General features: G+C 47.6%; 1 protein-coding gene across 2 annotated transcripts in view; it reads left to right on the top strand.

Annotated features, from left to right (window-relative positions):
• The window catches only part of LOC144500592 (integrin beta-3-like), a 106,710-nt gene that overhangs the window by 14,787 nt on the left and 69,483 nt on the right, over positions 1-22,440 (top strand). For both annotated transcript variants that reach the window (XM_078223756.1, XM_078223757.1), the window contains exons 2-3: positions 14,428-14,510; positions 22,109-22,310. In XM_078223756.1, the coding sequence (XP_078079882.1) occupies positions 14,428-14,510; positions 22,109-22,310 (285 nt within the window). The remainder of the gene's footprint in view (positions 1-14,427; positions 14,511-22,108; positions 22,311-22,440) is intronic.

Genomic DNA, 22,440 nt, shown 5'->3' with positions numbered 1-22,440 from the left:
TTTGTGGAGAGAGAATAGAGCCAATGTTTCGAGTCAGGTTTAAGACTGTCAACATTGGCTCTATTCTTTCTCCACAGCTGCTGTTAGGCCTGCTGAATTTTTCCCGCAGTTTCTGTTTTTGCTTCAGGTTCCAGCATCCACAGTTTTTTGCCTTTGTATTATAAAGTCCTCCATTGTGGACCTAAAAAGAAACAAACAGGGGACTTTCTAAATGGTGGGTAACTAAAAACAGTAGAGGCCCAAAGACCTAGGCTTCCAGAGATGTAGATCATTAAAATATCAGGAACAGGTACAGAAAATGATCTAAAAAGCAAATGGAATACTGGTCTTTCTATCTGGATGGCTAGACTATAAGAGAGTAGAGGTAATACTCCAGCCACACAAAGGCCTAGCTAGACCACACCCGGAGTTACTGTGAGTGGCCTGAGCACCACACCTTAGGGTAAATAGATTGGCCTCGAAAGAAGTACAGTGGACGTTTACCAGAATTATTGGAGCTGTTATGAGGAAAGATTTAAAGAGAACTAGGGTAGCATTCCCGGGAATTTAAAAGATTAAAGGTTGATTTGTTACCAAGAGTTGTGAAGAAAGTTGAGGCAGGGTAGGTTCTGAGACATTGGACTGGTTTTTAATGTGCCCTTCCGGTCAGGTATGCTTTTGGCCAGGAGACACGCAAGATATGTCGGGAGTTAGCCCACCACCTTCCCATCCACCACATCCCGCGCTGACCCCCATAATAAGCTAGGTGTGCAGGAGCTGAAACTGGGAGCCCACCCACCCACCATGTGTAACTTAAATAATTGAAGGTTATTGTTAGCAAGCCTATTGACCATGATAAAACACTGCCCACAAGGTGACACAGCTGGTGAGGGCGGGAGCTGGCCGAGATGATGAAGGGGGGGTGGGGGGAGGGACTTCACTCGGTGGGGTGGGAGAGTGCCCTGTGTACATCGGTGGCATGCCCCCTCCCCTCCGCAAGATGTCACTTCCTTCTTCACCTTTTTCTCTCCAAAATCAAGCACCCCCCCCCCTCCCTCTTCCACATCACTCCCCATCCTAAAAGCCCGAAGCTCACCTGGCTCTGATAGCCATCCATTTTCCACCTACCCGGTCCTGCTCACCACTGAAAGCTGACGTTGCCGGGGCTGCTGGAGCTGCCAGCCAAACAGATTATGGCCTGAGGGGCACAAGTGTGAAAATTAGTGCCACAATTTTCTGCTGTGAATTTCGGTAAGATTTTTCGGGATAGAAATCTGGAACTCTCTCTTCCACAAGTGGAAATTGATGCTCAATCAATTGTTCATTTTAAATCTAAAGATTGATAGATGTTTTTCTTTCCAAGTGTATTAAGGGATATGGGGAAACAGTGAGTATCTAGCCTTCAGTCACAGGTCTGCCATGAGCTTATTGAATGGTGGAATAGGCTTGAGGGGTTTGATGGCCTTCTCCTGTTGCTGTGTAGAATTTAGCAATTTTTCATTGGATTGAGGAGTGTGAATCTAATCTGGCAATTAGGGGAGATGTTACAAGTACAGTAACTTCTGCCCTAAATTGTGGAAAGGCTGGAGATTAAACTTGAGAAAATTCCATAATGTTACACTGGAGAGCAAACAAAAATAATCTGGAAATCTGATATGAAAACATGGAATACTCGACAAGTCAGAGGGGTTGCTTCTGTCCATCATGCCTGTGTTACCTTTTTGAGAAAGTGAGCCAATTCCAAACCCACGACCTCTACCATCTGGAAGGACAAGGGCAGCAGACACAGGGGAACATCGCCACATGAAAATTCCCCTCCAAGCCAGTCACCATCCTGATTTGGAAAGATATCACTGTTCCTTCACTGTGGCTGGTTCAAAATCCTGGAACTCCCTCCCTAACAGCACTGTGGGTGTACTTACGCCACATGGACTGCAGCGGTTCAAGATGGCGGCTCAACACAGCCTTCACAAGGGCAATTAGAGATGGGCAATAAAATGCTGACCTTGCCAGCGATGCTCATGTCCTGTGGAAGAATATTTTTAAAAAGTCCTACTTCCCTGCCCTTTCCAAAAACTCTGTAAATAGAGTCATAGGGTCAGAGAGGTTTACAGCATGGAAACAGGCCCTCCCCAGCTTCTCCATGCTGTCCAGCTTTTACCACTATCCCTCTATACTCATCTTACCCATGTAACTGTCTAAATGCTTTTTAAAAGACACCATTATACCCGCCTCTACTGCTGCCTCTGGCAAATATCTCAAATATTTATCCAATTTATCCCTTTTGATGGTTATTTCCAATTTGCTTCCTCTTTTTTCTTCAATATGTTCCCACCAAGTAAGGAATACACCCCTTACCAATGTGACATTGAGGAATTAGTCGGAGGGAACCCACCGGGGAGGGGGTCACGAAGGCAAGTATAATCCCCTGAACGAGAGGGACATGCCCAGGAAGTGCCCTGGCACTGCCCCCTGGCACCCTGGGTCTGCCAGCCAGGCAGACACAGCCAGCTGCTGTGCCATGGTTGGCCCTCTGTCGAATCCCATTGGGGAGACTCCCATTATGTGTGTGGACAGTGCTTGTGGAGAGTTGCCTAGTAATTGTGTGGTGGGGGTTGCCCTGGTGCTTGTGTGGGGGAGGGGATTTGCCCAGATGCTAGTGGGGTGGGGCCCCCTGTATCCATGGGGAATGGGTCCTCAGTGACCATGGCGGATGGGTTCCCTGTGTCCATGGCGGATGGGTCCCCGGTGTCCGTGGGGGATGGGTCTCCTGTGTCCTTGGGAGATGGGTCTCCTGTGTCCATGGGGAATGGGTCCTCTGTGTCCATGGGGAATGGATCCCCTGTAGCCATGGGGAATGGGTCTCCTGTGTCCATGGGAGATGGGTCTCCTGTGTCCATGGGAGATGGGTCTCTTGTGTCCATGGGAGATGGGTGTCCAGTGTCCATGGGGGATGAAGTCCCCTGTGTCCGTGGGGGATGGGTCCCCAGTGTCCATGGGGGATGGGTCCCCAGTGTCCGTGGGGGATGGGTCTCCTGTGTCCATGGGGAATGGGTCCCCTGTGTCCGTGGGATATGGGTCCCCAGTGTCCGTGGGGGATGGGTCCCCAGTGTCCATGGGGGATGGGTCCCCAGTCTCTGTGGGGGATGGGTCCCCAGTGTCCGTGGGGGATGGGTCCCCAGTGTCCATGGGGGATGGGTCCCCAGTGTCCATGGGGGATGGGTCCCCTGTGTCCATGGGGGATGGGTCCCCAGTCTCTGTGGGGGATGGGTCCCCAGTGTCCGTGGGGGATGGGTCCCCAGTGTCCGTGGGAGATGGGTCCCCAGTGTCCGTGGGGGTTGGGTCCCCAGTGTCCGTGGGGGATGGGTCCCCAGTCTCTGTGGGGGATGGGTCCCCAGTCTCTGTGGGGGATGGGTCCCCAGTGTCCGTGGGGGATGGGTCCCCAGTGTCCATGGGGGATGGGTCCCCAATGTCCGTGGGGGATGGGTCCCCAATGTCCGTGGGGAATGGGTCCCCAGTGTCCGTGGGGAATGGGTCCCCAGTGTCCACGGGGAATGGGTCCCCAGTGTCCGTGGGGAATGGGTCCCCTGTGTCCATGGGGAATGGGTCCCCTGTGCTCCGTGGGGAATGGGTCCCCTGTGTCCATGGGGAATGGGTCCCCTGTGTCCATGAGGGATGGGTCCCCTGTGTCCATGGGAGATGGGTCCCCTGTGTCTATGAGGGATGGGTCCCCTGTGTCCATGGGGGATGTGTCCCCAGTGTCCGTGGGGGATGTGTCCCCTGTATCATTGGGGATGGGTCCCCTGTGTCCATGGGAATGGGTCCCCTGTGTCCATGAGGGATGGGTCCCCTGTGTCCATGGGGAATGGGTCCCCTGTGCTCCGTGGGGAATGGGTCCCCTGTGTCCATGGGGAATGGGTCCCCTGTGTCCATGGGGAATGGGTCCCCTGTGTCCGTGAGGGATGGATCCCCTGTGTCCATGGGGAATGGGTCCCCTGTGTCCATGAGGGATCGGTCCCCTGTGTCCGTGGGAGATGGGTCCCCTGTGTCCATGGGGGATGTGTCCCCAGTGTCCGTGGGGGATGTGTCCCCTGTATCATTGGGGATGGGTCCACTGTGTCCATGGGGAATGGGTCCCCTGTGTCCGTGAGGGATGGATTCCCTGTGTCCATTGGGGATGGGTACCCAGTGTCCGTGGGGGATGGGTACCCTGTATCAGTGGGGGAGTGGTCCCCAGTGTCTGTGGGGGATGGGTCCCCTGTGTCCATTGGGGATGGGTACCCAGTGTCCGTGAGGGATGGATCCCCTGTGTCCATTGGGGATGGGTACCCAGTGTCCGTGGGGGATGGGTACCCTGTATCAGTGGGGGAGTGGTCCCCAGTGTCTGTGGGGGATGGGTCCCCTGTGTCCATTGGGGATGGGTACCCAGTGTCTGTGGGGGATGGGTCCCCTGTGTCCATTGGGGATGGGTACCCAGTGTCCGTGGGGGATGGGTCCCCTGTGTCTGTGAGGGATAGGTTTTGTCATTTTTAAACGCAGATCGGGGTACCCTTTAAAAAGGGTGCCCCAATCTCTGTGGAGCCAGCCTTGCCGGTTCTGTCAGGTCCTGCCCACCCCAGTGTGACGTTAAAAATCACACCCCTAGATTTCCTGTGCACAGAATGCTGGATAATCTGGAAAGAAAACTAAGCCGTGGTGCTGGAGAGCTACACACCGATTTTCTTGCTGAAACAATACTCTATGGACCATTACTGACTCTCAGATATTCTCTGTTTGGAGAACATAGTAACTATCTTCCCATCTCCTCACAGTAAAAGGCAGACTCCTCTCTCAGTCCTGGAGAGCAGAAATCCTCCGGTGACATACTGTGAAGACTGAAGACATTGGTTAGGACTTCCCAGCCCTTCCTGCGGGATCTTCCCATCCCGCTGAAGGCGACTCCTCCCACCGCATTCCACTACCCCCCCCCCCCCCCCCACCCCCCCACCCCCACCCTTCCGCCCACAGGAAAACATACCACAGCTGAGGCTGGAAAATCCTGGCAATTGTTTTCAGTCCCCGCTCAAAATTCCATTCCCTAGAGACTTTCTGGGCGGTATTTTATAGTTTCGGGACCATACACCCTGCCCAAGGTCAACAGACCTTCCCCTGGTCCACCCCTCGCCCACTCCGATTCCCGTGGCGGGCAGGGCGGTAAAATTCCAGCCTCAGTTTCCAGAGACTGGTCTGCACCTGTATGTCCACCAGTAAAGTGATGGAGTCAGAGAGGTACACAGCACACAGAGAGGCCCTTCAGCCCATTAAAGACAAGCCACTTAACTGCTCTAACCCCGATTTTCAGCACCTGGTCCATCGTCTTATATACCTCGGCATTGCAAGTGCACATCTAAATGCTTCTTGAATGTTATGAGGGCCTCCACCACCCTTTCAGGCAGTGAGTTCCAGATTCTCACCAGCCTCTGGGTGAAAATGTTTTTCCTCACATCCCCTCTAAATCTCCTGCCTTTTACCTTAAATCTCTGCCCCCGGTCATTGATCCCTCCACCAAGGGGAAAAGTTTCTTCCTGTCTACACTATCTATGCCCCTCATAATCTTATTATAGAATCTCTACAGAGCAGAAGGAGGCTTTTTGGCCCATTGGGTCTGCACCAACCACAATCCCACCCAGGCCCTATTCCTGCTAGTCTCCCTAACACTAAGGGGCAATTTAGCATGGTCAATCCACCTAACCCGTACATCTTTGGACTGTGAGAGGAAACCAGAGCACCCGGAGGAAATCCGCACAGACACGGGGAGAATGTGCAAACTCCACACAGATAGTGACCCAAGCCAGGAATCGAACCTGAGTCCCTGGCGCTGTGAGGCAGCAGTGCTAACCATTGTGCCACCGTGCCACCCCATTTTACATTTGAATCATGTCCCCCTCAGTCTCTTCTGCTGCAAGGAAAACCACCTTGGCTCTGATAAATCAGTCACGGTGCTGTGGAGTACTGGAGGTCCACCTGGTACAGGTAATGAAGGAGTAAATATGACAAGAAGAAATATGGGGGACAACAGGAGCTTGTCTGGCTGGTGTTGAATTGGCAGAATACTCTTGCGCTATCGGTGATGGTCTGGCATTCCCTCCTCACCCTCGCCCTCCCCCCTTGGAAACACTTGTCCTGTATATCTGTGGGAGTGGCTGGGTTGTGAGTTGGACTTGCCACTGAGGAAGTGAACCAAAATATTTGTTCACTTCTGAGCTGGAGCTTCCCTGAGCCCACCGGCAACCCAGGGGTTAAACAAGCAGAGATCGTGCTCGAGTAAAGAATGATACGAGCTTCAGGAAGTATGTGCGAGCGATTAGGTAGCTCGAGAAGAGGCAGCCTGGAGCATGGGGGATGTAGTGACTTGTCAACTCTCTATCCTTGGGGATGAGAGAAAAGAGAAAAATGCAGAATAGCAAAACTCAGTTCGTCATTGCTGTCTTCAAATTTCTGCCGATTGCCAAGATGACAGTGCCCCTAGAAATCTTAGAAACCCGACAGCACAGAAAGAGGCCATGTGTGTTTCAGTTTAACACAAAATGAATGAACTGGGTGGATGTCAAAGAACTATACAAGCTGCAAAATCTCAGCAAGGTGCTGGCATTTGGCATAAGTGGTTTCTATGAGGAGGTGGAAATGTTAAAAACAGCATTTGCCAGAATTGTACAATTGAGGGATCTGCTGAGAAGGACAGCTTCTTCCCTGCTGCCATCGGACTTTTGAATGGACCAACCTGATATTAAGCTGATCTTTCTCTACATTTTAGCGATGACTGTAAGACTACATTCTGCACCCTCTCCTTCCCTTCTCCCCCAATGTGCAGTATACTTTGGCTGCATGGCACGCAAGAAACAATGCTTTTCACTGTATCCCAATGCATGTGACAATAATAAATCAAATCAAAACAATCAAAATCAAATCCCAAGGGTGAGAGGGCCAATGTAGATTAGATCATTTTGATTGATTTGATTTGACTTATTATTGTCGCATGTATTAACATACAGTGAAAAGTATTGTTTCTTGCGCACTATACGGACAAAACATACCATTCATAGAGAAGGAAAGGAGAGAGTGCAGAATGTAGTGTTACAGTCCTAGCTAGGGTGTAGAGAAAGATCAACTTAATGCAAGTTAGGTCCATTTAAAAGACTGACAGCAGCTAAGCTTCAGGATGGAACTTTCCGCTCCTCCCCACGGGAGGCGAGGTGGCGGGCGGGGGAAAGACTGGTTTTATCATGTCGTAAAGAAAGTATTTGATTGGGTTGTGAAGACTCCAGTGGTGGGCTGCATTTCCCACCAATGAAATGTAGGAACCACATTTAGCTTATTGCTGAATATCATTCAAAGGGCTCCTCACTGGGATCCTTTCCGCACCACCCACCTCCCCGCCACCCCCTCCCCACTTCCACAGCCCCTCTACCCCCAAACCGAATCAACCTCCCCATACACCAACACCTTTCACAACAGAACATAAACATTGAGCACCTGGCGAGCTGCTCAGACGCTTGGGGGCTCATTGGTCAATCTCGTGCAGCACCAAGGATTCTTTGGAAAGCTCAGCTGGCAACAGCACTTTGCTCTCGGTGGGATGGGGGGGGGGGTTTGGAGTGGGGTGGGGGGGTTTGGAGCGGGGTGGGGGGGGTTTGGAGCGGGGTGGGGGGGGGTTTGGAGCGGGGTGGGAGGGGGTTTGGAGTGGGGTGGGGGGGTTTGGAGCGGGGTGGCAGCAGGTTTGGATTGGGGTGGGAGGGGATTTGGAGCAGAGTGGCAGGGAGTTTGGAGCGGGTTGGGAGGGGGTTTGGTGTGGGATGGCAGGGGGATTTGGAGCGGGGTGTCTGGGGGTTTGGAGTGGGGTGGCTGGGGGTTTGGAGTGGGGTGGGAGGGGGTTTGGAGCGGGGTGGCAGGGGGGTTTGGAGCGGGGTGTGAGGAGGGGCTTGGAGCAGTGTTGGGTGGGGTGGGGGGGTTTGGAGCGGGGTGGGGTGGGGGGTTTGGAGTGGGGGGGGGGTGGTTTGGAGCGGGGTGGGAGGGGGTTTAAAGTGGGTTGGGGGGTGGGTTTCGAGAGGGGGCTGTCGAGTGCCCGGGACGAGCAGCGCTGAGATGGTGGCGGGCGAATCGAAGGCCGCCACCAGTGTGCCAGCGTGTTTTCCGTGGATGAATAATTAATGAGCTCTGCGGTGGACAATACGGAGTGAAAAACCACCATCACGAAGCCCACAATGTTCCACACCGCCAATTTTCACAAATTGGAAAATTTCACCCTGAAGCTATTTTTGTTCAGCAAACTATAAAACATCAGTGAAGTAGGGGGAATTTAAATATAAATTACATCGAATTCCTTTCTCCCTCGTGTTTGTGTAGTTGCCCCTTAAATGCACCTCGTTGAGTCTCTTCAACCTCTCCAGATTTAGCCAAAGGAGTTTCTCTTCATCGCTTATTGAATTTATCGGTGAGTATCTTACATTTCTGGTCCCTAATTTTGATCTGCCCCACAAGCAGAGGCACTTTCTTGCAAACAAATCCTTCCTAAATTTTTACAACCTCTCTCAGGTAACCCTTCATCCTTTTATTTTCCAAAGAAAAGGTTTCCCAGCCTGTTCACTCTCCCCTGCTAGTTAGCATCTCTCAATCTGAGATAATTCTGGTAACTTCCTTTACTTTTTCTCCAGCAACTATATCTTCTTTCATAATATGGATACCAGACTTCTGCAAGGTATGCTAAGTTTGACAAGCTAGGTGGGTAGTACAACAAGATATAAGCTTCTGTTATGATCTCCGGAGAGACCGTTAACATTTCAAAAGTTAATACACACAGCGATTAACAGAAAGAGCTGTGCCACCAGATTTCACATTTTAAACTTAAACAAACTTTGCTGTATATTAAGAAAAATTAAACAAAGCAAACAATGCTGACTTACCACTATAGTTTTTCAAGACTTGAGTATAAATCCAATTCTCATTTTCCTTCTTAATTCCACAAAAGAGTTCTCGTGTATGTTATAAGATCTTGAAGGCTCATTCATTTTTCCTTCAGCAATCAAACCAAGTATGCCACAGCTCTCCAGAATTCACTTTGATTTCTCCTCAGTGCTCCAGCTATTCTCCAAGGTAGGAGATTTTATGGAGATCCTTGCATTAGCTTTTGACCAAGTGGTCCCTCTAACTTTTCTTCAGAACCCCACAATGGTGGACTTCTCTGCTCAGGCTTGGGCCTCATTGCATTTGTACTTCATGATTTATCAGAAACATCTCTGGTTCTGAATGATTTCTATGCTCTTTGTCCTGGTTTTGCGCAAACCAACTCTTGGGTGACTCCCTCACTCTTTCCATTTGTTCCCAAACTGAACTGTTTGTTTTCTGCGGAAAAAAAACACACAAAAAACAATATAATAGGGCACCTCCACTCTATAGCCTGTCTCCATAGTAACCTGGAATGCCCCCAAACAGAAACGCGAAGCAATCATCTTTTACCCTCAATACAACCCTGTGATTCTGTGAGCTACATGAAATTTATATCTCCAATGGAGTTGATGACACTCTCTCGAGACGTGTAGGTTCCAGAAGTGTTTATAAAGCTGCTTTCAGTCTCTTTGAACTGGGAATTACATGAAAAATCCAAATTTCTCATTGAATTAACTACAGACCTCATTCTCCTACCAAAAGCTCAAAGATGGGTCATCCACTGTTGCAATTTTCCCACTTCTCAGCCTGTCCTTATTGTCAAAAAGTCTTAAGTAGTCTATGTTTGTACTGTTGGATATTAGAAATAAGGTATAGATTTAAGTGAGTTTAATTTAGTGTTTCGGTGTAAGGAAGGCTAAAGCTCTAGTTCAATTCTTAAGGTGTTTGCCTATATCGGGGGTTTTGGTTTGATTTTAAACTGTGGCTCCATGGTGCTGAGAGAGTTTACAATGTGCAAATTAAATAAGAGATTAGAGAAAGAATGAGCTGTCCTTACTCGAGAGGGAGTGTGGAGAAGGTTTACCAGATTGATTTCTGGGATGGCAGGACTGAAGTATGAGGGTGGCATGGTGGCACAGTGGTTAGCACTGCTGCCTCACAGAGTCAGGGACCTGGCTTGTGAATCACTTGGGTTTCCTCTGGGTGCTGCGGTTTCCTCCCACATTCTGAAAGATGTGCTGGTTAGGTGTATTGGCCATGCTAAATTTTCCCTCAGTGTCCCCGAACAGATGCCGGAGTGTAGCAACTGGGGATTTTCACCGTAACTTCATTGCAGTGTTAATGTAAGTCGACTTGTGACACTAATAGATAAACTTTAAACTTTAAAGGAGAGATTGAGTCAGTTAGGATTGTATTCACTGGAGTTCAGCAGAATGAGGGGGGGATCTCATGGAAACTTATAAAAGTCTAAGAGCACTGGACAGGGTAGATGCAAGAAGGATGTTCCTGATGGTGGGGGTGTTTAGAACGAAGGGTCACAGTCTGAGGATACAGGGTAGACCATTTAGGACAGAGACGATGAGAAATTTCTTCACCCAGAGAGTGGTCAGCCTCTGGAATTCACTACCACGGAAAGCAATTGAGGCCAAAACGTAAAATGTTTTCAAGAAACAGTTAGATAGAGCTCTTGGGATGAAGGGGATCAAAGGATACGGGGGGGAAGGCAAGATCAGGCAGTTGAGTTGGATGATCAGCCATGATCATAATGAATGGTGGAGCAGCCTTGAAGAGCTGAATGGTGTCCTCCTGCTCCTACTTTCTATGCTTCGATGACAAAGGAACACAGAAAAGGGAATTGTAAAGCCTGGAGTTGGGTCCTTGCTAAAACAGTTGAGAGAAAGCCTTGTTTGAAAGGATAGTTGGAAAACCTGGAGGCCTGTTTAAGCATTATTCAATTGTTAAAAGTTAAGCGAATTCATTTGTTATAGTTAAACTGTGTTGTTAAGTAACGTTTGTTTTGATAAAAGCTCCCTGGACTGAAAATGAGTCTGTTTGAGTTGTTGGTAACATGTTTTAACCTAACCAAGAAGCCAGCAGGTGATTTGTCACCCGTTTGGCTGACTCCTTCACGCTCATGTAAGGAGAGTTTTGCAGCATCGGAGAGTGGAACACTTTTCCAATCCTGACATGCACGGGGGGAGTTATCCCGTCCTGCCTGCCACGGGAATCGTAGTGGGCGGGGGCGGGCCATGCAAAGGTCCGTTGACCTCGGGTAGGATTTTCCAGCTGTTGGGGGAACGCGGCCAGAAAATCTCCACCCGCAGTGTCAATGCCAAGCACTTCTGGGGGCAGGTTTGCTGGAGTTAGCTGCAGAACAGGGCTCCCTCTGCTGTGGTTTGGTCCTAGGCCCCAGCTTCATCAATACACTCCCTACTCCACTGTGCTTTCTATAGTCACAATGATGTCATCTTCTGACCTCTGGGAGTAAGGTTGCCAACAAAAACAACTGATATTTATGCAGCACATTTAACAAATACCCAGTGAGCCCTATAAAGCAAAGTATGACACTGAGGCCCATAAGGAGATGGGGGGCACAGTGGCACAGTGGTTAGCACTACTGCCTCACCGCGCCAGGGAGCCGGGTTCGATTCCCGGCTTGGGGTCACTGTCTGTGTGGAGTTTGCACATTCTGCCCATGTCTGCGTGGGTTTCCTCCGGGTGCTCCGGTTTCCTCCCACAGTCCAAAGATGTGCAGGCTAGGTGGATTGGCCATGGAAAATTTCCCCTTAATGTCAGAACTAGCTAGGGTAAATGCATGGGATTATGGGAATAGGGCCTGGGTAAGATTGCGGTCGGTGTAGACTTGATGGGCTGAATGTCCTCCTCCTGCACTGTAGGATTCTATGATTCTATATGATGTCAGATGACCACGGTGTGGCACTGCTGCATCACAGCACCAGGGACCCAGGTTCGATTCCCAGCTTGGGTCACCGTCTGTGTGGAGTTTGCACATTCTCCTCGTGTCTGCGTGGGTTTCCTCCGGGTGCTCCGGTTTCCTCCCACAGTCCAAAGATGTGCGGGTTAGGTTGATTGGCCATGCTAAACTCACCCTTAGTGTCAGGGGGGCTAACTAGGGTGAATGCATGGGCCTGTGGGGATAGGGCCTGCATGGGATTGTGGTCAGTGTAGACTCAATGGACTAAATGGCTTCCTTCTGCACTGACGGATTCTATGATTCTATGACCAAAAGCTTGGTCAAACAAGGTAGGTTTTGAGGAGTGTCTTAAAGGAGGAAAGCGAGGTGCAGCGGTGTGGGGAGAGAATTCCAGAACTGGGGCCTCGGTAACGAAAGGCACAGCCACCATTGGTGTAATGACCAACAATGCTCATGAGAATTAGAGAAGCGTAGATATTTTGGAGGGTTGTGGGGTGGGAGGAGATTGCAGAGATAGGGAGGGTCAGACCATGGAGGGATTTAAAAAACAAGGACGAGATTGTTAAAAATCAAGACCGTGCTTGACCAGGAGACATGTCAGCGAGAACAGGTAAAAGTTTCGGATAGCTTCAGTTTTACAGAGGGCATGTAACACAGGATTAAGGCACATGGAATGCATGGAAGTTCCAACACAGTGATCCTTTATTCGTTGGTCATTCCACCGACATCAAACCTGTAAGTACATTCATGAAAAAGTTGAGTTGAAAGAAACAAGCTTTTTACAATGAACGACTGTGTCCTGACACTCCAGACAGACAAGAGAAAACTGAGAGCTCAACTCGTGGTTCTGACTTAGCCAGGTGGCAGAGAAAGTTGTAGAACATTGGGAGCTGGGGCGCTTTGCATCCAGCAGCAGTGGCTGTTAATGATCACAGCAAAGAAACCAGATTGGGAGCCGACGCAATTATGGGACCCCTATTGCCCTCTAGCACATGGGCAAGATTACATTGGCACCCAGACCACAAAGGGTATCTTACTCACCGTAAGAATTTCCCAGACATGAGGATTTGATTTGATTTGATTTATTCTTGTCACGTGTATTGGTATACAATGAAAAATATTATTTCTTGCGTGCTGTACAGACAAAACATATGGTTCATAGGTCATAGTAAAATAACGTAAAACTGGTCTTTCTCCCCTCAAGATATTTTCCGCTCCCGCTCGCCATAGCGTCTCCCGTGGGGAGAAGTGGAAAATTCCATCCTAATGCTTAGCTACTGTGATCTGATCTACATTGGCCCTCTCACCCTTGGGATTTGATTTTAATTTTTTTGATTTGATTTATTATTGTGACATGTATTTGGATATGTTTCTGTTGTGCTATACAAACAAAACATATCATTCATAGGGTACAATAGGGGAGAAGGAAAAGAGAGGGTGCAGAATATAGTGTTATAGAGTCATAGTTAGGGTATAGAGAAAGATCAAATTAATATTTGGTAGGTCCATTCGGAAGTCTGATGGCAGCAGGGAAGAAGCTGTTCTTGAGTCGGTTGGTACGTGATCTCAGAATTTTATATCTTTTTCCCGAAGAAAGAAGGTGGAAGAGAGTATGTCTGGGGTGCGTGGGGACCTTGATTATGAGGCGGGAGGGGGGCAAGAGAGGTCCGTGCCGTCCAGATGGTCCTCCTTGGTATCGAACAGCCATGTCCCAGCTCCAGTTCCCCTCACCAGTTCTCCAGATACTGACAGATGTTTTAGCTGTGCCTCTTGCTTTCAAGTCTTGGTTCAAGTTGACGAGTGGAATTGGCTAAGTTGATCCAGGAAGCTTGATCAGCTTCAATCTAAGCGGTGAGAATTAAAAATGAAGATTTTGAGAGTAAAGAAGGGAATCAGGCAGAATCTCATTAAGAGTAATGGAAAGAAATGACCAAGACATTACATTGGAGTGGGCAGTGTAAATGGGTACAAGAGGCAACTGAATGTTTCTGGAGTTGAAAAATATGAAGAAATATGGAGAAAGCCAATAAAGTGGGTTTAGTATCCATGAGGAAAAACCTGCTGAATGATTAAGAAAATATGAGGGTCAGATTATTTTATTATTTTTGTCTTCACCATTCCTGGGTTTTGTTTCCATGGTTACAGCAGTACAGTATGTGCTCGATGGAAGTTCACCACCATATAAACAGGCCTTGAAGGGAAAAATACCAAGGCCGGGATTTTCCAGCATCACCCCCCCTCCTCCCCACCGCCGCCCCCCCACCCTCCCCCCCCCCACCCCACAACTTTCCCCCACAGATGTAGGAAGCCAATCAAATCTCTGTTGACTTCAGCAGGAGTGGTAGATCCCACTGGCAGGAACAGCCGGAAAATCCCACCCCTAGTACTTGAAGTCATTCATCAAACTCACCAGTCCTGGGCTGGTTAGACCTACCTCAGTTTCCATCTTAGAGTTTCCAAGTTGATTCTTGATATTTTGAGCCCTTTTTGGCTTTAGTGGAATTTTGGTACTTTTATTCCGAAGACATGCTTGAAATGAGGAATGTATGTATGCATGCATTTTATTGAACTTCTCTTTTGTCTTTCCTCAGGTAATAAGTGTCAATCACGAGGAGCAGCAACATGTGCAGAGTGTCTGCAAATAGATGCATCATGCGCCTGGTGTTCACAAGCGGTAAGAGTGTTGAACTGTATCACCCTCACCAAATATCGGTATCCTGGGGGTTACCATTGACCAGAAACCGAACTGGACTAGCGAGATAAATACTGTGGCTATAATAGCAGGTCAGAGGCTAGGAATCCTGAGTGAATAATTCATTTCTTGACTCCTCAAAGCCTGTCCACCATCTACAGCGGTGATATCTCCAGTGCACTGTGTATATTATGTATACACAATATACTGGGAGATCAGGACGCCTGCGCAATGGTACCTCTAGAACTCAGCAGCTGGCTTCCCAGCAAGAATAGGCTCTATCCCCTCCCCTTACTGGCGAGAATCACATTTTTGATCTTTTTTTTCGAAGTGCCATACAATTGCATCTGGGAGTTCAACCGAAAGATTTGCGCTTTTTTTTCCCGTTTTCATGCTTGTTCAGCACTTAGAATCTTTTTGGTAAGATCATCCCCTTAATCTATGGAAATGAAGCTGGGTAAGTGAGTGAAGTAGTGTTGAGGGACCTTTCTGATGATAGTAACCATAATATAGTTAGATATAGCATCATTATGGAAACGGACAAAGATAGAACAGGAGTATCATAGAATCTCTACAGTGCCGAAGGAGGCCATTTGGTCTAACAAGCCTGTGCCAACAACAATCCCACCCAGGCCCTATTCCCATAACCCCATGTATTTACCCTGCTAGTTTCCCTGAAACTATGGAGCAATTTAGCATGGCCAAACAACCTAATCTTTGGAGTTTGGGAGGAAACCAGAGCACCCAGAGGAAACCCATGCAAACACAGGGAGAACGTGCAGACTCCACACAGACAGTCACCCAAGGCCAGAATTGAACCCGGTCCCTGGCGCTGTGAGACAGCAGTGTTAATCACTGTGCCACCGTGCTGCCCCTAATATTTCTACCTGGTTGAAAGTTCTAAATTGGGGGAAAACAAATTTTACAAAGCTGAGAAATGAACTGGCTAGAGTGGATTGGATACAGATATTAGAAGGAAAAACTGTCAAATCAGTGGAAAGCACTCAAAGGCGAAATCCTAGTGTTGGCATGCCCCACAATTAAAAAAGGTGGCACTGCCAAATCTAGAGCCCTCTGGTTATCCACACATATACAAGCCAAAATAAAGCAGGAAAAGAAAGCTTATGACTGTCACAAAATACTTAATACTGTCGAGAGCCTAAAGGAGTATAGAAAGTACGGGGGTGAAGTAAAAATGGAAATTCAGAAAGCAAAGAGAGGATACTAAAAAATATTGGCAAGTAAAATCAAAGAAAATCCTACGCTGTTTAGCCAATACATTAGGAACAATGAATAACTAAGGAAAAGGTAGGGCTTATCAGAGATGTACGAAGTAACCTGTGGATTCATACAGAAGATGTGGACAGGGTTCTCTAAGTACTTTGTCTCTGCCTTCACTAAGGAGAGGAATGATGCAAATATTGAAGTTAAAGAGGAGGAGTGTGAAATATTAGATGCAATAAGCATAGTGAGAGAGGAATTACTGGAGAGATTGGCATCCTGGATAAATAACCAGGGCCAGATGGATTGGATCCCAGGCTTTTGAAGAAAGCCAGAGAGGAAATAGTGGATGCTTAGAGGATCATTTTCCAATCCTCACTCGATACAGGCGAGGTCCCAGAGGATTGAAGATCTGTGAACATTGTGGGATGCTCTTTTGGAGAGTTGGTGCAGACTCAGTGGGCTGGATGGTCTCTTTTTGCACTGTAGGGATTCTATAGATTTTCTGTATCTCCTAATTGGTGCACGACTGTCTGATTTGCTTGGAAGTCCATTCTTCAGAAAATAGCCAGGGATTTCTACAGAAAGTGAGCAAATGGCTGACCAGCCAAATGTTGTCTGGAATTCTCCGGCCATTCATGCCTGTGGGATTCTCCAGTCCCTCTGGCAGCGTACCCTGCCTGCGGGTTTCCCACTGTCATGGGGTGGCATTAATGGGAATTCCCATTGACAGCGGCAGGACCAGAGAATCCTGCTGCTCGCAAACAATGTGGGAAACACACGGCTGGGAGGCCAGAGAATCTCACCCCATATCTAGTGGGGATCAAGGCATATTGATGAGATTTTGGAAAGACAAATAAGCAAAGAGAAGATAATGCTGGTCTGCAAAGCACGGCACAGGAAGAGGGTCCATGGTTACCAGTGGAACAGTCAATGGGACCACTGACAGTAGTGAAGAGAGAATCAACTTCCTTTAGGCTCCCTACAGTATTAAGTATTTTGTGACAGTCATAAGCTTTCTTTTCCTGCTTTATTTTGGCATCCCCAACGTTGTACACCAGTGATGGGCAACATAGGCTACTGAGTTTGTACAGATTCCCACTGAGCCAAGAATATGTTATTATTCCAGTCAGTTTGGGATGGGAACAGCAAAGAGTAACTGGGCTGTGAGGAAAGCAGGGCAAACTAGGATTGTTCCCAGGTGGAAAGAGAAAGTTCAGTAGATATCTCTTCAAACTAGTCAAATTTGTAGATTAATGGGATCCTTCAACTAGTGGTTAATGAGGGTCTTCTAGCCAGAATCATAGTTAATTTAGTTTAATATTTAAGCAGGAAGATCAAAATATTCAGGGTGTTTTCTTGGATTAGCATCGTGAAGAATCTTCTTGTTTCAGAATTAATCTCTTCAGCAAGTTGTCGAAGCATTATATCCTTCATTATTAATGTAATGAAAGAACAGTGCTTAACCCTTTGAGCCTCTTAAAAGAGATATGAACACTGACCGATAAGTTGTCTCAGAATATGTGAATTGCTGGACAGTAGAGGAATTCACAGGTTGGACTGATCTCTGGAAGTTACAGTCACTTCTGGGACTTTCCAATTTAAATATCCTGGACACTTGCTCCATTCAGCACCTGCACATTAGACTTGCAGTGTGCACTGCCTGCGGCACACAGTGCATCAACACAACATGACATCCTCAACAGAGCTCCTAGAAATATAATCTCTATGGCGTGGAGTGACAAAGGCAGCGGGTGCACGGGAATGCACTTATTCAAATTTATTTGGAGGCAGCTTCTCAGAATTACAAATAAAGGCCACTCCTTCTGTTCCCCTCATTTACTCACAGAAGACAACATGTCAGATATCATTTAAGATATCTTCATTTAAATGTTCAGTTTTTATTCAATGCGCACAGGAAAGGGATTGAGGAAATGATTCAGCTGTATTTTCTGTCAGTTTAACTGCACTGATCTTTCCCAGACTGGCCTTGTTCCGGTTTCCCAAGATATTATTTTCAGTACACTGACAGTGCAGAACCAACCAATTGGTGCATCCCCAACATTGTACACTAGTGATGGGCAACCTAGGCTAGTGAGTGGCTGTCCTTTATCTCAATGGGCCACAAGATTGAAATTGAACTTGTTCACTAACTATGACCCCCGTGAATACGATGAAATACACGGCAAATATTTCATAACAGGTTAATTGAAAAAATGCTTAATGATTCATGTATTAATAGAACTGTCATCAACTTCAAATGGTAAAAACAAACTAAATATTTGCACTTACCTGAAAATACAAAAATAACATTAAAAAGCACAACCTTCCATGTCCACTGGTTCTGCCACCAAGACGGTGTCCCGGGATACAGTAATTTGGCTAGAATTTGCAGGCCGTGCCGATTGAACCATAGCCATGCTTTGATTGGACACAGAGGGAGCACACGGCTCTCACAGTCAATGTGAGCAATCAGCACGCACCTCACTTCACTCGCCCTTGATTTACATGCAAATCACTTCAGTCGCACCAGTAGGAACAAAACGATGTGGATCGAAACCAGGAGAATCTGGCAACGCTGCGTCTGGGCAACGGTCAACAAAATGTCTCAGGCCCCTAATGGGTACGGCCCCATGGGCGGCAAGTTGCCCAGCAATGTCATACACCCATAACCTGGGCACATGCTCAGGGTCCAGTACTCCCCATGGAAATTCAACTCCGAGGCAGTTAACAGTCGCACCACACAAACCTCAGGCAATAAGCATCCCCAACAAGAGAGTTCCTATCTTCCTCTTGATATTCAATGGCATTTGCATCACTGTGTCCTATGCCATTAACGTTCTTGGGGAGGGAATCAGCACTGGCCACACACCCGACTCGACCCAGTCACACAAATGCTGTGTGTATTCCACAGAGAAAGGCTCATTTCCTGACTGCACACAGCATAGGCAGAAGTGTGGTGGAATTCTCACCGTATGTCTGGATGAGTGCAGCTCCGACAACACTCAGGAAGTTCAACATCATCCAGGGCAAAGCAGTCATCAGCCATCCCATCCCTCCAGCAGCAGTTCATTGTTGCTGCTGCATGTACCATTAAAGGATGTGTGGCCATGGCAACCAGCTCCTGGCAGTGAAGATAAGGGGCAGTTTGGTGTGGAGACAGAACTGGGTGGAGGATATTGCCAGCGCTATGGGAGTGGGTGAATGGGTGCCACCAGAGCTTTCCATTCTGCCTCAGAAGCGAGAGCAGTGCGAGTACCAGACATGTGTGAAGCTCAGATGTTGGAGCTATGGGAGAAACAGCATTCCGGGAGACAGGACAGACTTCCCAGATACAGGAAAATCCCTGAAAATACAGGATGGTTGGTCACCCTGTCAATGTACCAACTCAACAAAGCATCCTCAAAAGCAGCTGTCGGGCCAGACATTCATTGGCTGGTGAGGGCAAGAACAGCTGTGGATGCAAAGGCAATGCCAGGTTCCCTTCCCCCCTCCCAAGAAAGCAATGTGATTTTCTTTCAATGGGAGGGTGGAGACTGGAATCTGCCACAACACCAATTAAGCATCTGTTGAGCTAATTGCTGGATTCCTAAAAGGCCTCACACTGTGTCAGTTTTGCATTTTTATTCGGCAGGTACAGGGAACAGGCAGTGTCGGGGGCATGTCAGGGTAAATCTGACCAGCACTCAGCAGGAAGCGTCAGGACTAGTGGAGGCAGTGGTCAGAGGATGGAGAGTTAAGCTCAGCTGCTCAGTCAGCAGCACAGAGCTACCATCGCTCCTCCTGATTGATTTTCATCTCACAGCAGCGAGAGAGGTAGGAACCCTGAGAGGGGCATCAGGCTGCTGGCTTCACCTGGGCATCAGGGGTTGCAGAGGAAGCCCAGTAAAGCAAACGCCTGGCAGCTCAGGAACTGGAGTTGGGAACAAGCTACTCTGACAGTACCCTGAGTATAAGAAGGACCCTCAGTCGAGTCATCCTCCTGACCAGGAGCAAAGTGAAAGGCTGCAAAAGGGGAGACGACACCACCCAAGATATTGGATGAATCACCCAAAAATCAGCTAACTTCAGATGAGAGAGCACCAGAACCATAGGATGTTTTGCCTCCCCACATGGTTGGTACTGCCATAATCTCTACCTAGAAGGACAAGGGCAGCAGATGCATGGGAACATTACCACCTGCAAGTTCCCTTCTGTAATGTCTTAATTATATTAGGGATTGTGCGTTTTAACAAAAAGTAAAAGATGTGATTTGCACGCATAGATTCAAAATAACAATAAAAATAACAAGAACAAGGTTTATTGTGGGAGCTGTTGCCTATATATGAAACTAAAACAGGAACCTGTGAAACACCCCAACAACATCACCATCAAATTATTAAATAGGCTTTGTACAGCAATCATGCAACCACTTAAATATATAGCCACCATCCTGACTTAGAATTATATCACAGAACCTTCACTGTTACTGGGTGGAAATGCTGGAACTGCCTCTCTAACAGCACTGTGGGTGTATCTACACCAGATGGACTGCAGCAATTCAAGAAGGCAACTCACCACCACTTTCTCAAGGGCAATTATGGATGGGCAATAAATGTTGGACTGGTCAACAACACCCACACTGTGAATTTTTTTTTTTAAATACCAGATTTCATGCTTATGTCCTGAAATTATGTGAAGATTAATTATTGCCTGCGTGATAAATCAGACTCGTTCGTTTGCTGCATCACAACAAACAAAGGAGTCAGATTTGTGTTGTTAAGAATTATTGAGGAAGTTTAAACAGGTTAGAACATTCTGGAGATGGTTACGTAGCCTAATCGAAGGCTGGTAGAGAATAAATCTGTCTCAGAATTCAAGCAGCTTCAGTCAGCAGACTGCAAAACACATTGAGTATTGAAGTTTCCTCTCTATTCCCTACTCAATAAGACAGTAGGTGGCAGTTTATTGAAGCAGAAACTGATTTGTCTTTAACAATGACGTGTTTAACGCACGTTCACCACGTTGCAGTTGCTGAATAACCAACATGGTCCATTCCTGTTGTACAGAGGTCGAAAATCGTCGGCTACGCTCCACCACTGACCTCTGTTCCCAAATCTACTAGTCTACCTAGGGTCAGGGCAAGATTAAATACTTTAAAAGGCACATTACTGTACCAGAATAGCACAGTTTGATCCACACTGGAGTGCGGGGCAGGGATAGGATGGTACGGCATTATACACGTGTGACTGTACCAAAGGTTGATGGGCTTCTTTACAAGACAGCGAATGTAAAACACAACACTGGTAATTCTGGGGAATTGCAAACCATGACCCTAGCCTGAATACTCCTAGTGAACCTCACACCCCCTCCATCAACCATTAAGTTGGTTCAACACAGTAATTATGGTCTCCCTTTATAAAGAGGCATGACTTTAACCTTAAGACCATAAGATGTAGGAGCAGAAGTAGGCCATTCAACCCATCAAGTCTGCTCTGGGATCTTGACTAATCTGATGATAATCCTCAACTCCACTTTCCTGCCTTTGCCCCATCACCTTCGATTCCCTTACTGATTAAAAATCCGTCTATCTCAGCCTTGGACATACGTAACGATCCAGCCTCTATAGCCCTCTGCGGTAAAGAATTCCACAGATTCACCACCCTCTGAGAGAAGAAATTCCTCCTCGTCTGATTTAAATGGGTGACCCCTTACTCTGAGATTATGCCCTCTGGTCCTAGGCTCTCCCATATGGGGAAACAACTGATAGTTCCCAATCTAAAGGATTATTAATGATGTTATCCCACCATAAAGGGATATTAGTAAAGGATTTTATGATGGTGCCCATGCTAAAGAGACATTGAGAGTGCCTTTCACTCTCTAAAGGGGTACAAATGATGGCCCCATGTTTTGAAGGTGGATTAATGAATGTCCCCATGCTTAAGTGGTATTAGTGACATTGGGCAGAATTTTTCTCCCTCTTCGTAGCCATGCCATTCGCTGATGATGGAATCTTATGGTCCCTCCGTAGTCAACGGGACTTCCCATTGAACCTCTCAGCGGGGGTGGGCCATCAGCGGGACCGTAAAATCTCACCAGCGTGTAGAGCAGCAAGATTTTGGCGAATGAATTATCTTTGTAGGGAGGTTAATAGTGGTCCCCACTCTAAACGGGCATTGAGAGCAATGCCCACTTTAAGAGGTTTGATGAACCTGATGGATCATCAAGTTGTTTACATTTTCAAACCAGGCGACAGCCTCTACCATTCCCACCATTACTCACAAGGGTTCGTTTGAGTGAATGTCGCTTTGCAAAGTGACTGCTACAAGCTTACCTTTCTAATTTTTTTTAAAAAAGGATTGTTTTGTGATTTGTTTCAGGATTTTGGCGGAAGCAGCTCTCCGAGGTGTGATTTCAGAGAGAGTCTAATTCAAAAAGGTTGCCAGGAGAATTCGACCGAGTTTCCTCAGGGTTCCTTCCGAATTGAGAAGAACGTTCCCCTCAGTGAGAAAGGGTCGGTTGACAAACCGGAGGACATTGTGCAATTCTCTCCTCAGAATGTAACCATCAGCTTGCGCCGAGGTATGGAACACAAGGCCTGTGCCTCTACTTTCATGGGCCACTAATCTCATCTCTCCACCCCGGGGAGATCTGTTATCGCTCCCTCTTCCCACGTGCCCCCCAACAACACCCCACCCTCCCCTAGCCCCTG

This window comes from Mustelus asterias, chromosome 11, assembly GCF_964213995.1.
Source record: "Mustelus asterias chromosome 11, sMusAst1.hap1.1, whole genome shotgun sequence".
NCBI classification, from domain to species: Eukaryota; Metazoa; Chordata; class Chondrichthyes; order Carcharhiniformes; family Triakidae; genus Mustelus; species Mustelus asterias.
Note: the sequence above shows the minus strand (reverse complement) of the source record. Positions and strands in the feature narration are given on the sequence as shown.